Source organism: Salvelinus alpinus, chromosome 8, assembly GCF_045679555.1.
Source record: "Salvelinus alpinus chromosome 8, SLU_Salpinus.1, whole genome shotgun sequence".
NCBI classification, from domain to species: domain Eukaryota; kingdom Metazoa; phylum Chordata; class Actinopteri; order Salmoniformes; family Salmonidae; genus Salvelinus; species Salvelinus alpinus.
Window position 1 is genome coordinate 69,807,258 of NC_092093.1, and position 17,075 is coordinate 69,824,332.

General features: G+C 43.0%; 1 protein-coding gene across 2 annotated transcripts in view; it reads left to right on the forward strand.

The window, feature by feature from the left end:
* pola1 (polymerase (DNA directed), alpha 1) overlaps positions 1–16,310 on the forward strand; it is a 91,012-nt gene extending 74,702 nt beyond the window's left edge. For both annotated transcript variants that reach the window (XM_071414869.1, XM_071414868.1), the window contains exons 36-37: positions 1,673–1,769; positions 15,064–16,310. In XM_071414869.1, the coding sequence (XP_071270970.1) occupies positions 1,673–1,769; positions 15,064–15,203 (237 nt within the window). In that variant the 3' untranslated portion in view covers positions 15,204–16,310. The remainder of the gene's footprint in view (positions 1–1,672; positions 1,770–15,063) is intronic.
* The last annotated feature ends 765 nt before the right edge of the window (positions 16,311–17,075 follow it).

Here is a 17,075-nt window from a genome sequence, read left to right on the forward strand (position 1 = left end):
TTTATATCAAAAAATCTTAGTTTACATTGGTGCGTTATGTTCAGTAATGTTTTGCCTCCAAAACATCCAGTGATTTTGCAGAGAGCCACATCAATTTACAAAAATACTCATCATAAATGTTGATGAAAATACAAATGTTATACATGGAATTATAGATCCACTTCTCCTTAATGCAACCGCTGTGTCAGATTTCAAAAAAACTTTACGGAAAAAGCACACCATGCAATAATCTGAGTACGGCGCTCAGACACAAAAACAAGCCATACAGATACCCGCCATTTTGTGGAGTGAACAGAAGTCAGAAATAGCATTATAATTATTCACTTACCTTTGATCTTCATCAGAATGCACTCCCAGGAATCCCAGTTCCACAATAAATGTTTGTTTTGTTTGATAATGTCCATTTATGTCCAAATACTTCCTTTTTTGTTCGCGCGTTTAGGTCACAAATCCAAATTCATGAGGTGCGACCACTAGGTCCAGTCAAAACGATGTATAGAATCAATCTTTAGGATGTTTTTAACATAAATCTTCAATAATGTTTCAACCGGAGAATTCCTTTGTCTTTAGAAATGCAATGGAACGCAGCTAACTCTCACGGGAGCGCGTGAGACTGAGCTCATGGCACTCTGCCAGACCTCTGGTTGAAACAGCTCTCATTCTCTCCTCCTTCACAGTAGAAGCCTCAAACAAGGTTCTAAAGACTGTTGACATCTAGTGGAAGCCGTAGGAAGTGCAATCGGACCAAATTTCCACTATCTTGGATAGGCAAAGAGTTGAAAAACTACAAACCTCAGATTTCCCACTTCCTGGCTGGATTTTTTCTCAGGTTTTTGCCTGCCATATGAGTTCTGTTATACTCACAGACATCATTCAAACAGTTTTAGAAACTTCAGTGTGTTTTCTATCCAAATCTACTAATAATATGCATATCTTAGCTTCTGGGCCTGAGGAGCAGGCAGTTTACTCTGGGCACTTTATTCATCCAAGCTACTCAATACTGCCGCCCCCCTATTAAGAAGTTAATAGGGCGTTGGGTCACCACGAGCCAGAACATCTTCAATGCACTTTGGCATCAATTCTACAAGTGTCTGGAACTCTATTGGAGGGATGCAACACCATTCTTCCACGAGAAATACCATCATTTGGTGTTTTGTTGATGGTGGTGGAAAACGCTGTTTCAGGCACTGCTCCAGAATATCCCATACAGTAAGTGTTCAATTGGGTTGAGTTCTGGTGACTGAGATGGCCATGGCATATGGTTTACATCGTTTTCATGCTCATCAAACCATTCAGTGACCACTCGTGCCCTGCGAATGGGGGTATTGTCATCCTATGGGGGCATAGCTATGGTAGCCAAAATAATTACCTGCCCAGCACTTTTATACATGACCCTAAGCATGATGGGATATTAATAGCTTAACTCAGGAACCACACCTGTGTGAAAGCACCTGCTTTCAAAACACTTCATATCCCTAATTTACTAGCATTTCCATTATTTTGGCAGTTGCCTGTATATTATCAGAGCACCTTGGGTGTAAGTAACACTGGGGTTGGATTAAGGGGCTTGGAACAGTCTTTTTTTCTCTCTCTCTCATTTGACAAACTACAAGTTTGACTGCTACAGTACCTGTTGATAAGTGTGTAGTAATGTGTGTTTTTCTCTCCACAGTACTCTGAGAAAGCCCTGTACACCCAGCTGTGCTACTACAGGTTCATCTTCGACTGGGAGTACGCTTTCACCAAAGTACTACAGAGCGACGAGAGAAGTAAAACTACACACACACTAGCATTCAATCAATATTACAATTGACACCCACTTATTGTACATACATCTTACAGAGGCCTATGTATTAAGACGCACATACAGTTTATTGTAGTGACTGTCACACTCACGTGTAGACACTAGTGATATGCGGGTTGACTCATAACCCACAGTTCCCGCGGTTAAATCCGCCTGGCGGGCAGGCTTAGGGACATTAAATATTGGGTGGGTGGATGAAAGGTGGGTTGAATAGAGAAAACAATGCATTAAAAATCCATATATATAATTCTTATCTATAGGCTACATTAAAAATGTTTATTATTGTTATTTGACATTAGTGCGTAGCCTAAGCCTACGCTTTAGGGCCTAACTGTACACTCGCCAAATACACACCAATTGCCAAATGCTTTGGGAACAGAAAAAGTTCATGTTGATCCACTGAGGCAGAAAAGACTATCGGAGTTTCATTTAATAAGAGGAAGGCTGCAAAATGGACAGATGAAAATAAATAGGAGGGCCAGAACAGTAGTTTAATGTTTGGGAAAGATTTGGTGAAGTGGTAAGAGGATAATAGCGGTGCCGGCTATGTTATATGTGATGATTGTGATGCGCTATACAAATTCAAGTCACACGACGGGGACTTTAACATGGCATGTCGAGGGAACTGTAGGCTGATGTTCAGATAGTTAAATGGAACAGTCGTCTGAAATCTGGACACTGACTAGGTCTATAACCTCTCACATAGCCTAATATAACATTTACTCCTGCAGAATGATTTCTTTCTTTCAGCATCTTGAGAGAATGAATGCGTGGTTATGGACTGTGTAAAGGTGCTATCTTTATCAGTATCATAAAATATGCATCCAAGCCAAAACATGTTATGTAGTTTTCACAGCTTTTAATTTCCTTAAACCGGTCAAACTGATGTAATTTGGAAATTTTGCACATAAAATCATTTCCGTTTTATTTATTTTTATTGCATTTTCGCCTCGGTCCCTAGACGTCTTTGCTGTCCGAGTGAAGCAGTGAAGAAAGAACTTTACCTATGTCAACTAGATTGAAGCATTCATTCTATCGATTTATGGCATTATTCTGGTGAGCAAGGGTTTATTTAGTACTCGAAGGCAACAAGTAATGACTGAAGATAAGCTGCATGTATCTAATTATAGACAATTTGACTAACAAATAGACAACCAAAATGTTGAAATTTTTTGCAGAAACACAGGCCTATCTAAAAGGCCTGTCAAAAAATTGCTCCGCCTCTGACTATACATCACATTTTCTATATTTGCGTGTTAGGTTCGGATGTGGGCCTCAGATTAGAACTATCACATAGTCAGTCGGGTGTGGATGAACAAACAGCTGACCAATGCATCACTAGTAGACACACACCCATGCGTTGGTGGATGGGCGTGGGCTATGAGGGGGTTGGGTTAAGGACGCTCAGCTCCTCGAGTCGACAGCCCTAATTTCGTAGACGGATTCAATCACACACACACACACACACACACACACAGAGAATCTTACACAATCGTACACACACAGAATGCAAAACGCTCCAATCACGGAGAGAAAGAGGGAAAGAGCTCTCCATCTCTCTCTCTTTCCCGCTCTCTTCCTTTTCTCCGACAGCCACTCTATTGCCAGTGTTGATTGAAAACAGGTTTTAGATTTGGGGAAATGATAGGGGGAGTAATAGGCAAGCGGATGAAAGGATAGCCCTTCTGCCTTAATAGGACATGGAGCGTATATTTCCTCCCGGACCCATTTAGCCGCGACACACCACGCTCTGGGCTCGCTCTGTAGGCCCCTTACCCACAGTCCTCTGATTGATGTCACTTGATTAGAAAGGGTCGCTCTGCGAATAGATTTATTTATTTGATTAAATATTTATGTATGCATGTGTAAGTGCGTGTGTCTGGACGTGTGTGTGTGTGTGTGTAGACGCATGTGTGAAAGCGAGGGCTGGAGAGAGGGAGCGAAAGAGCAAGGCAGCGGAGGTAAATATAAGTTGTAATCAATAGATGACCACTCTGGAGACGGATGGCGCAGGAATGGCAGGATGGGGATGGAGGAGAGGTGGAGGCGGCGAGGAGGGCTAACATGATTATAGCCTCTTTTCTTTTGTGTTTTTCCCCCTCTTTCTTTGATGTGAAAAATCAACGCCAATCCTTTCTTTCCCTCCCCTTTTCTGCCTTGCTTTCTTTACTTGCTTTTCATTATTTCCTTCTTTTGCGTCTGGCCTTGTCAGGTTCTTTGTTTGGTCAACTTTAGAAATAACCGTTTAACCCTTTACGATCGTGGGAATTGGCCTATATGGATAGGGCTACATTGAAATGTTTCTTACAGAAGAAATATGGAATGCATAACCATGGTTGCAATTAAAAGGAACTGGGAGATTATGGGGAAATTATTAGACTAAAGGTGAGGTACACAACAGTTCACATGACTGAATCTAACCATTACACTGTTTTGATTTTATGTGCATTTTACATTTACTGTACTTTCACTGAATTTGTTAACGAAATCTGAAAATATTCTGGATACATTCAGTAACATGATAAGAATGTTGGGTAGGTGCAATATAATACAAAATAATTACAAGGGCTTGAGTGAGAGGTCTAACTGGTGTTTCCAAGTAGCCACAAACCTCTCCAAAGTGTGCACAGTGTTTACGTAATTTCAATGCACTTTTATGACTAAAAGAAGTGTCTTCAACTATACCGTGCTTTTTTGAGCTCTCCTAGCTGTGCCGTTGAGGAGCTAGAGCAAGCACACTTTTAGTTGTTTTGTTTGGAACACAGCACTGCTTCCCCGCCATCACACAATTACTGTTTGCGCAATCCAAAAAGTTCCCATTATAAATCGCAATCTGGGTCAGGTGGGCATAATTTGAATGCTTGTTCTATTGCCAACATGACTAGCTAAATTATAAGATACGATCTTACAGTGTTAGGCTTTCACAAGGCAATTCAGAGAAGCCGATCATAATTCTGGTGCACATAGAAAGGAGTCATGAGTGCATTCTGATGTGTGGTCCGTGGCAAACTTTCTTCACAATACAACCAACAGGCTCATTGTGTTCAGGACGACCCAGGATATGAAGCCATGTCATCTTGTAACTGTACATCAAACATAGTGATCAGAAATGTTGACACTGTATATTACATGCGTCTTATGATCTGGAAATGTGAAGTGCACATTTGGACTCATGGGTATTTGGCTTGCTTGTATGACATCAAAGCGGTATTTATTATATAATCCTCAATGTCTCATCTTTCAAAATAAATTGAGTCCTCATGGTTTACAGAATTTCCCTCACTCAGACAACAAAATAGTTGCAAAAGTTACCCAATTACCAGGAGGGATGGGGGGCAACTTCTAGTCGGGCGCGGTACTCAAGTTCAGAACGGCTGTCAGTCAAAACCCATACAGCGCTGTGAAGCACAGAGCCTGAGCTCTGACGTCATGTATAGCATGTTTCTGTACAGCCACTACGTTACAGTTTAGGCACTTACCAGTGTCCAAGTCTGCTTTTTTCAACCCTTATACGGGTACAAGTGTAAAGGGCTACACCTTTATTGTATAGTTTTCAACAACACACCGTGTTGAAACTATTCAGAAATGTATATTTCATCTCCCAGGCCTAAACACACGACTGTATGTGACTATCTCACTCACCCTCACAACACACACCCTGGCTTTGCTCAGACTGGGATAACTCTAGGTGTGACTGGATTAGTGGACTGACTGGGACGACACGCACACCCACACACACAGACCCGTGCAGCTGTAAAGTACATGTTGTGTGTGTTATCCTCTGGTCCCGGGGCAGTAATACCACATATTACTGTATTACACTCTCTGGGGAAGCTTTGCTAGGATTACAGGGCCAGACAACAGTGGCCCTACACACTCCTTACCTGCTGGGTTACCACACCTTTAACCTAGTTTAGTTTCCTTAACCTTTTGCTTTCACAGGCACACTTTATTTGGTAGTATGAACATCTGCTGAGAATCTGTTGATAAGCAAATGCTTGCTGAACTTGTGATTAGGGTAAGGGTTACGGTTAGTAGGTAATTAGTTGAAATGTTACTGATAGTCTGTAGAGCGTCTACAAATGGACTATCCAAATAGTGTTTCCGCTTTCACTGATATTTCTTCAATCTTTACCTTGATAGGCCTATATGGCTTGTGTTTGCTGCAGCAACTACTCTTCTGTTACCCGAGAGGAGACAGAAGGTGTCTGTCTGTCTGTCTGATCTACATATACCCTACATTATTGTGCCCGATTGCTGTGACTGAGTTAAACATGGAGGTAATTTCCTCCCCGGCAGGAGATCTCTAATAGAATACACAGACGTTCACACACCTAGCTACCAGCAGTATTCCCTCATGATAAAACAATCTCATTCTTGGCAATAATTAAACATCTCATATCAATGACTTCCACAGCATTTACTTGCACGCTTCAGCTTTCTCTCCTCCCTCCTTCACTCCCTCTCTCTTTCCTCCTCTGTCTCGCTGTCTGTCTGTGGTGTACAGAATATGATTGTGTGTGTGAACCATAATTTAATTTCTCTGCATTGATCAGATATAAATTCTCCTCTCCTGATGCCTCAATCACACACAGAGCTCCTCTGCCCCTCTTCACAGCACTGTACCTTTCCCCCCTCCTTTCACTCTCTTTTCCTCCCTCCTCCCTCTCCTGCCCCCCCCCCCCCTCTCCTCTCTTCCTCTGCCACTGTCTTCTCTCCTGATCTCTCTCCCTCCTCCCTTAACCCTCCCTCCCTACCAGTCCATATAAGGACGGTAAATCCGTGGGTGCGATTGTCAAATCAATTATTCTTTCTGTGCAATTACCCTCACACAAAGAAGTTTCCCCGTCCTAACCGTGCTCCACCATGCTCCGACGGGTGATTAAATTAACTCCTGTCCCAGTTGCCCGCTACGCTAGCTGCTAACAGCCATGCGCTAATAGAATATTCATGTTAGCGTTAGCAAACACTATGGCCCGGCTCCATTATTTTTCATCACGTTAGTGTTGGTGCCAGGATCGCTTTGGCCCATCTCCATTAACTTCATCATGCACACTTAATTATACCCTTGTTATTGTATATCTAGATAGAGTGGAGCACCGCACAGCCCTGATACACTGCAGACAGGCCTTGTGTGCGTGGTGTCTCCTTCTCTCCGTCGTGCCTTTTTCTCTAGTCTTTTCTCCTGTTCCTTTTCTTTCATCCTGTTTCTCCTTTTGCTTTGTCTCTCTTCCTCTCATTCCTCCCTTTCTCTCCCTCCTATCTTTTTTATTTTTCTCCTTTCACTCGCTCTTTTAAAGGGAGGCCATTTATTTGAACTGCAACCCCTACTGAGAACTGGGCTCTATCTTTCCCTCCCTCCCTCCTTCCCTCTCTTTCTCACTCTGACTCTTAAATCATTCTTTTATCCATTCCACACACAGTGATTGAGGGGGAAAAGAGAAAGAATGAAGAAAAGCAGGAGGAAGACTAGAGGAAAAAAGAATTATTTTCTCCTACCTTTCAGAAATTATGACATGATTGCGTTCGCTTGATCATGCATCATCTTTCTTCTCCCCCCTCTCGCTCTATTCCTCAGATAAATAGTCCTCCCCCTCCTCTCGCTCTATGACTCAGATAAATAGTCTCCCCCCTCTCGCTCTATGACTCAGATAAATAGTCTCCTCTCGCTCTATTCCTCAGATAAATAGTCTCCCCCCTCTCGCTCTATTCCTCAGATAAATAGTCTCCCCCCTCTCGCTCTATTCCTCAGATAAATAGTCTCCCCCCTCCTCTCGCTCTATTCCTCAGATAAATAGTCCTCCCCCTCCTCTCGCTCTATTCCTCAGATAAATAGTCTCCCCCCTCTCACTCTGATTCAGATAAATAGTCCTCCCCCCTCTCGCTCTGACTCAGATAAATAGTCTCCCCCTCCTCTCGCTCTATGACTCAGATAAATAGTCTCCCCCCTCTCGCTCTATTCCTCAGATAAATAGTCCCCCCTCTCGCTCTATTCCTCAGATAAATAGTCTCCCCCTCTCGCTCTATGACTCAGATAAATAGTCTCCTCTCGCTCTATTCCTCAGATAAATAGTCCCCCCTCTCGCTCTATTCCTCAGATAAATAGTCTCCCCGCTCTCGCTCTATTCCTCAGATAAATAGTCCCCCCCCTCCTCTCGTTCTATTCCTCAGATAAATAGTCCCCCCCCTCTCGCTCTATTCCTCAGATAAATAGTCCCTCTCGCTCTATTCCTCAGATAAATAGTCCCCCCTCTCGCTCTATTCCTCAGATAAATAGTCTCCCCGCTCTCGCTCTATTCCTCAGATAAATAGTCCCCCCCCTCCTCTCGTTCTATTCCTCAGATAAATAGTCCCCCCCCTCTCGCTCTATTCCTCAGATAAATAGTCCCTCTCGCTCTATTCCTCAGATAAATAGTCTCCCCCCCTCTCGCTCTATTTCTCAGATAAATAGTCTCCCCCCCTCTCGCTCTATTCCTCAGATAAATAGTCTCCCCCCTCTCGCTCTATTCCTCAGATAAAGAGTCTCCAAACCTCTCGCTCGATTCCTCAGATAAATAGTCCTCCCTCTTCTCTCCCCCTTCCTGCCATTTTTCCTTCCTCCCTCCCTTTGTCTCACTTTCTCCTTCCGCTGAGGTGAGGATTATCTAGTAATGGTTGCTTGTGGTGGCTGGGTCAGCCTCACCAACCTGTGTGTGTGGAAGCGAGCACATCATTCTTTTTCCATCTGTTCCCTTCTCAGTTCCTGCACATGCCATCTTCTGTCGTGTGTGTGTGTTTAACCTTTGTTCCCTCTGGGCAGCCTGTCCCTGTGTATTTATACAACACCCACTAATGCACCACACAGAGAAGAAAACGAGAGAGAGAAAGAAGGGATGACAGAGAGAGGAGGATGGGTAATAGGAGTGTAGTAGAGGAGAGTGGAATCGAATAGAGGGATTAATATGTGCGAATTTAGAATATATACTGTATATGTTTTGTATGAAAGTGGTAGAAAGGCAGGCTTAATTGGAGATTATAAACTGGATTGTATACCTCGGGTATGACAAAACATTTATTTTTACTGTTCTAATTATGTTTTTAACCAGTTCATAATAGCAATAAGGCACCTCGGGTTTGTGGTGTCGGGCATACGAACAGCCCTTAGCCATGTTATATTGACCGTATACCACACCCCCCCAGGCCTTAATGCTGAATGTTGAACTGGGTGGTTCGAGCCCTGAATGCTGATTGGCTGAAAACGGTGGTATATCAGACCCTATACCATAGGTATGAAAAATAAAAATACTGTTCTAATTACATTGGCATCCAGTTTATGATAGCAATCAGGCACCTCTGGGGTGTGTGTGGTATATGGCCAATGTACCGCGGCTAAGGGCTGTATACAGGCACCATATACCACACCCCCTCGGGCCTTTCTCAACATATCAACCAATATCGGAATGACACTTTAGCGCATCTGTGTTTGCGAGCATCACCTCTGTGTGTGAGACTAGTGGGCCCGTTGCTCAAAGAGCGATGAGAGACAGTCGGGCAGGTAGGCCTGGCCCAAAGCTACAGGAAGTAGGGATGCTGATAAATCGGGGGGGATATACATACATACATACATACATACATACATACATACATACATACATACATACATACATACATACATACATGCGGTCAGTACCAGTCAATAGTTGACACACCTACTCATTCAAGGGTTTTTCTTTATTTTCTACATAGTAGAATAATAGTGAAGACATCAAAACTATGAAATAACACATATGGAATCATGTAGTAACCAAAAAAGTGTTAAACAAATCAAAATATATTTTATATTTAAGATTCTTTAAAGTAGCAACCCTTTGCCTTGATGACAGCTTTGCACACCCTTGGCATTCTCTCAACCAGCTTCATGAGTTAGTTCACAATTCCAGTGGGTCAGAAGTTTACATACACTAAGTTGACTGTGCCTTTAAACTGCTTGGAAAGTTCCAGAAAATGTCATGGATTTAGAAGCTTCTGATAGGCTAATTGACATAATTTGAGTCAATTGGAGGTGTGAAGGTGGATGTATTTCATGGCCTACCATCAAACTCAGTGCCTCTTTGCTTGACATCATGGGACAATCTAAAGAAATCAGCCAAGACTTCAGAACAAAAAATTGTAGACCTCCACAAGTCTGGTTCATCCTTGGGAGCAATTTCCAAACGCCTGAAGGTATCACGTTCATCTGTTCAAACAATAGTACGCAAGTATAAACACCATGGGACCACACAGCCGTCATACCGCTCAGGAAGGAGACGAGTTCTGTCTCCTAGAGATGAACGTACTTTGGTGCTAAAAGAGCAAATCACAGAACAACAGCAAAGGACATGGTGAAGACGCTGGAGGAAACGGGTACAAAAGTATCTATATCCACAGTAAAACGAGTCCTATATCGAGATAACCTGAAAGGCCACTCAGCAAGGAAGAAGCCACTGCTCCAAAACCTCCATAAAAAGCCAGACTACGGTTTGCAACTGCACGTAGGGACAACGATCATGCTTTTTGGAGAAATGTCCTGTTCTGATGAAACAAAAATAGAACTGTTTGGCCATAATGACCATCTTTACGTTTTGGAGGAAAAGGGGGGGAGGCTTGCAAGCCGAAGAACACCATCCCAACCGTGAAGCACGGGGGTGGCAGCATCTTGTTGTGGGGGTGCTTTGCTGCAGGAGGGACTGGTGCACTTCACAAAATAGATGGCATCATGAGGGAGGAAAATGATGTGGATATATTGAAGCAACATCTCAAGACATCAGTCAGGAAGTTAAAGCTTGGTCGCAAATGGGTCTTCCAAATGCACAATGACCCCAAGCATACTTCCAAAGTTGTGGCAAAATGGCTTAAGGACAACAAAGTCAAGGTATTGGAGTGGCCATCACAAAGCCCTGACCTCAATCCCATAGAAAATGTGTGGGCAGAACTGAAAAAGCATGCTTTTTCACCAGCTCTGTCAGGAGGAATGGGCCAAAATTCACCCAACTTATTGTGGGAAGCTTGTGGAAGGCTACCCGAAACGTTTGACCCAAGTTAAACCATTCAAAGGCAATGCTACCAAATACCAATTAAGTGTATGTAAACTTCTGGGAATGTGATGAAAGAAATAAAAGCTGAAATAAATCATTCTCTCAACTATTATTCTGACATTTCACATTCTTAAAATAATGTGGTGATCCTAACTGACCTAAGGCAGGGAATTTTTAGTAGGATTAAATGTCATGAATTGTGAAAAACTGAGTTTAAATGTATTTGGCTAAGGTGTATGTAAACTTCCGACTTCAACTGTACATACATACAGTGCATTCAGAAAATATTCAGACCCCTTGACTTGGCTACCCTTGGCTATTTTCAGGTCTGTCGAGAGATGTTCGATCGTGTCGTCCAGGCTCTGGTTGGGCCACTCAAGGAAATTGAGAGACTTGTCCCGAAGCCACTCCTGCGTTGTCTTGGCTGTGTGCTTAGGGTCATTGTCCTGTTGGAATATGAACCATTTATTTATTTGACCCCCCCCCCCCCCCCCCAATTTTGTGGTATCCAATTGGTAGTTAGTTTTGTATCATCGCTGCAACTCCCATACGGTCTCGAGAGGCGAAGGTCGAGAGCCGTGCGTCTTCCGAAACACAACCCAACCAAGCCACACTGCTTCTTGACACAATGCCCACTTAACCCGGAAGCCAGCCGCACCAATGTATCAGAGGAAACACTGTGCATCTGGCAACCGTGTCAGCGTGCACTGCGCCCGGCCCGCCGCAGGAGTCGCTAGTGTGCGATGGTACAAGGACTTCCCTGCTGGCCAAACCCTCTCCTAACCCGGACGACGCTGGGCCAATTGGCTGCGACAAAGCCTGGACTCTAACCCAGAATCTCTAGTGGCACAGCTGGCACGGCAAAGCCGTGCCTTAGACCTCTACGCAACTCGGGAGGCCCCGAGGAAGGTGAACCTTCGCCCCAGTCTGAGGTCCTGAGCAGGTTTTCATCAAGGTTCTCTCCGTACTTTGCTCCGTTCATGTTTCCCTCAATCCTGACTAGTCTCCCAGTCCCTGACGCTTATAAACATCCCCACAGCATGATGCTGCCACCACCATGCTTCACCGTAGTGATGGTGCCAGGTTTCCTCCAGACGTGACGCTTGGCATTCAGGACAAACAGTTCAATCATGGTTTCATCAGACATGATAATCTTTCTCGTGGTCTGTCCTTTTTGGTTCCTTTTGGCAAACTCCAAGCGTGCTGTCATGTGACTTTTACTGAGAAGTGACTTCCGTCTGGCCACTCTACTGTAAAGGCCTGATTGGTGGCGTGCTGCAGAGATGAGTGTCCTGGACGGTTCTCCCATCTCCACAGAGGAACTCTGGAGCTTTGTCAGAGTGGCCATCGGGTTTTTGGTCACCACCCTGACCAAGGCCCTTCTCCCCCACGATTGCTCAGTTTGGCCGGGCGGCCAGCTCTAGGAAGAGTCTTGGTGGTTCCGAACTTTTTCCATTTTTAAGAATGATGTTGGCCAATGTGTTCTTGGGAACCTTCAATGCTGCAAAGATGTTTTGGTTCCCTTCCCCAGATCTGTGCCTCGACACAATCCTGTCTCGGAGCTTTATGGACAATTCCTTCGACCTCATGGCTTGGTTTTTGCCCTGACATTCACTGTCAACTGTAGGACCTTTACATTGACAGCTTGTGTGCCTTTCCAAATCATGTCCAATCAATTGAATTTACCATAAGTGGACTCCAAGTTGTAGAAACATCTCAAGGATGATAAATGGAAACAGGATGCACCTGAACTCAGTTTCGAGTCTCATAGCAAAGGGTTTGAGTACTTATGTAAATAAGGTGTTTCTGTTTTATTTTTAATTTTTTATAAATTTGCAAAAAAATCTAAAAACCTGTTTTCGCTTTGCCAATATGGAGTATTGTGTGTAGATTGATGAAAATGTATTTAATTAATTTTAGAATAAGACTGATGTAACAAAATGTGGAAAAAGTGACTGTATATATATATTTTAAGAAGCTGAGAAAAATACTTGTCAGCAGAGCGGAGAGAAGTAATACTCATCCCTCTGTGAATCGCAAACAGTAATTTTAGGAACAATTATTTGATATAGCATTTCTTTTGGATTATGTTGCTTCAAAACTTTTTTAGGTACTTCCAGTTGATTTGAGCATCCACATGTATGGGACTTTGCAACTCAATAGATGCTAGTCAGCCTGCAGAGTAAACATTTCTATTGTAGCTTCGATAAATAGAGCTAAACTAGAAGAGGTACATTTGTGGGCTTGCTTCAGCGGAATACAAGGATCTGTAGCCTACCATAACCATTTGATCTTTTGAGATATTATTTTTTTGAATATTAAAACATACAATCTACCTGCATAGAAGCCGCTCAACGTTTACATTACATTCAGTCATCTTACAGACTCCCATCCAGAGTTGCTTCTGTCCCACAGAAGCAACGAGGGTCAACACCCTGCCCAAGAGCACATCCACAGGTCTCCCACCAAGTCAAAACTGGGACCCAAACCAGCAACCTATCGGCCACCAGCCCAAGCTCCCAACCGCTAGGCCACCAACCCTCCAAGATCCCCCCACAATTCCCCGAGAGCTGCCCCTCAACCATCCAAGAAAATACATAATAATAAAATACCTCTCCCAAACAGGCATTGGATGTAACAGCGTTGCCCCTCAGTGTCATTCCAACACAAATTTTTGCTTTGTTTATTTTGACTTATCTTTGACCGTCATTCTATCCCCTGCCCAGCAACTCCACTCCCAATTGTCTCCAATTCCACATCCCAACCCTCTGCTTCCATCAGCCCATCCCACCCATCTCTGCTGGCCACCCTCTTTGGATTTCTACATGCAAGATTTAGTTCAACTATGCTGTGATGTTTAACATACAATTTGAATCTATCGAATCAAATAGAATCCACAGATTGCGAGTTGAAGATAAATACTTTTACTTTGAATATTAGTATGTTATTAACTGACTCACCAGGTCTCTCCAGATCTCCCAACAATGCTATTTCTAGGGTCAATTTTAGATTATGCTTTTTCAGCTATTCCTGAACCTGAGACCAGAAACAGGATACCTAATGTAAAACCAGAACAAATAGTCTATTGATTCAGTGTCCTCAGAACAAAATCTGCATAGCTGCGACGATTGTATGCCACCAAATATTCAACATTTTGTTGGTAGCAAGAATTCTATACGATCATTTTAACTGATTAGCACCAAGTCTTGAATCTTGCTTTGTTTTATATATCAACTCATACACACTGTACCATGGAATCAGTACATCAAAAATCTCTTCCCAGCTATTTTGCAGTCTGTATGGCACAGCTGTCAACATCCTGGTCCTCAAGTTAAACTGCCGTACTTTCCTATTTATGCTATTCTTATTCCTCCGCCAGTTTTGATCATTTATATTGGGCAGATAGACCAGTTCCCTACCACCTCCCGTTGCCACCTGTCTCCATTTTTTGTGGCTATCTTTTGATGTATTGAATAAGTAAATTATTTACAAAGACAAATGTATTTGGTTGCAATGTTATACATCAAGGGTGGTCAACCATTCTCCAGGAGAGCTAATACCTTTGTGCAGGCTTTTATTCCAGTCCCCCTCTAACAAACCACGTTTTAGAAATTAGCTGCTCAACCAGACCTTGATAAACTGGCTCTGATGTGTTTGATCAGGGCTTGATCAAGAGCCTGCACACCCAATAGCTCTATAGACTGAGAGTTGACCGTATGTGTTTTATACAGTTGCCTAACAGGTATTCCACGTTGTCAGGGGTTAAGTGCCTTGCACAACGACAGGAGATGGTACATGGGATCAGAGAGCAGCCTCAGTGTCGACACCACATTATGCTTACTTTTTTTATATGTACATAGACGCCGCCAATTGTTGGTCATGGAAATGTAGTTAAGTCATGGAAAAGTCATGAAATTCCATCTGACACAAAATGTGTGTCGACCCCATAGCCCAACTTGAAGTGATAGTATCACTGCTCCACTATAGATCCCTCAACTTTCCAGTTAAGAGTGATATAAATTCCAAAGCCTGTATTTCTACCAGAGAGAATATTGTCATACAGTGCAACATTTGACACTGTTGTGCTTCTGAACACTGTCTTAGACTGACCAAGTTCTTTGATTATTTATCTCTTCTCCCCCTCTTTCCCTGTTCTCCCTTTCCCTCTCTCCACCTCTCTTCTCTCTTTCTCATCCTCCTCTCCAGCAAGGGTTAAGAAATTATGGAAGACAGAGATGGAGGTCTACAGGAAGTTAAAAGATGTTCCAGACCGCTCCCTCCTTGCCAGCGGTTACTCTGAGGTCAACCTCTCCAAACTCTTCCAAGCCTTCACTTCCCTCAAGTAAATCCTGCGTCAACTCCTTCACAGTTATTGGCCAGTGGGTATTTAATGACTTACAGCTGTGGAGTCCTATAAGCATGCACGTTTGGGCAGTGAAGGCCCCCACCTCCTCTGGATGTGACTGTATCATTATGGATGTGACTTGGTTTACCGAAAAGAAATTGGTTTTCTTAGACAACATATTTCTTGGTGACTGTCATCCCTCATGTTGCATGGGTGTTAAGGCATAGAATGATTCTGGTAATGCTTGTTGTACATGTTGCTTGTGTGTTTGAAGAAGTTGCGTTGACCCTTGGCTCTTGATGCCTTTTCTTTGTATGTATGATAATTTTACTACATTTGAGTGAGATTAGGAGGACGGAGTGTATAGGGTCTTTGTATGAAATTAGGCCTTGATTTACATAGTGAGGTGTGTGTGAAAGATTACAGCCAGTCGGTGTGACCCTTTTTCTCATATCAGCACATCTGTCTCTTATCAACCCATTATGATTGGCTGCTGAGATGGGGCTAAAGACCCTCTACTCCCCCCACACACTGTCGAACACACACTCTGTGACCTAGTCACACTTTTGGGGGGTGGTGGGTGACAATCAGCTAAACGAGACACCAGAGGATGGCTGGGTGAGGGGGGCAGATGACTTCTCACCACACACACAGTCTCACACACACGGAATTAGCCAATGATACAAGCCCTGGCCAGTGAGTATACTGGACTCCTGCCGTGATTGGACACTTGTTAAAATTACCCCCATTCATTTTTTTGTGTGTGTGTGTGAGAGCGAGCGAGCGGGATGGACTGAGTGAGAGAGGATGGGTGGTGAAATAGATGGGGTGAGGGAGGGCAGGAGTTGTGTTCTTTAATGTCCGTATTGAACAGGTGTTGTCGCTCTCCAACCTTCCTCTGTTTAAGTGATGTCATTGGAATGGCCTCCTTCACACGTTCCTTTTCTGTTGCTATGAAAATTGGCTTTTTAATGTGTGTAATTGTCCACTTTCTCATTCTGAATGTTGTATTTTTTTTAGATTCATAATCTTCTGTTTAGATACGGAAAGTGTTTTGTACAACATTTGATACTGAAGCTTAAATAAAAGTGAAATAACTAAATGAAAATCTCCTTGGTACTGTATGTTGATACATGTTTGTATGAACTGGCCTTTTCAATTAGCTGTTTGGTGGCTTAGGGATGTGTGTGTGTGACAGTAGGAATGTGTGTGTGTGTTCTAGTGTGTCTAAGGGCCTCTTAAATTAGTATATTAGGGAATATCCGCTGTGTGTTCTCCATCCTTCACTGTAGTTGTGTATGTATAATGACAGACTGATCATTTTTACTAGGTCTCATCATCATTGCAGGAACCATTTCCATAAACGCCGCTTCAGAAATCACTACACGCCAGCCTCAGACTCCTAGAACAGACCTTAAGTAGGCTCAACACTTAAACCACCATTCCCTATTGTGTGTGTGTGTGTGTGCATATAGTGGCATTACATTTTTATATATATATATATATATATATATATATATATATATATACTGAACAAAAATATAAGCACAACATTTAAAGTGTTGGTCTCATGTTTCATGAGCTGAAATAAAAGATCCCAGAAATGTTTCATGCTCACAAAAAGCTTAATTCTCAATTTTATGCACAAATATTACATCCCTGTGAGCATTTCTCCTTTGCCAGGATACTATATCCACCTGAAGGTGTGGCATAACAAGAAGCTGATTTAAACAGCATGATCATTACACAGGTGCGCCTTGTGCTGTGGGAAAATAAAAGGCCACTCTAAAATGTGCTGTTTTGTCACACAACGCAATGACACAGATGTCTCAAGTTTTGATGGAGTGTGCAATTGGCATGCTGACTGCAGGAA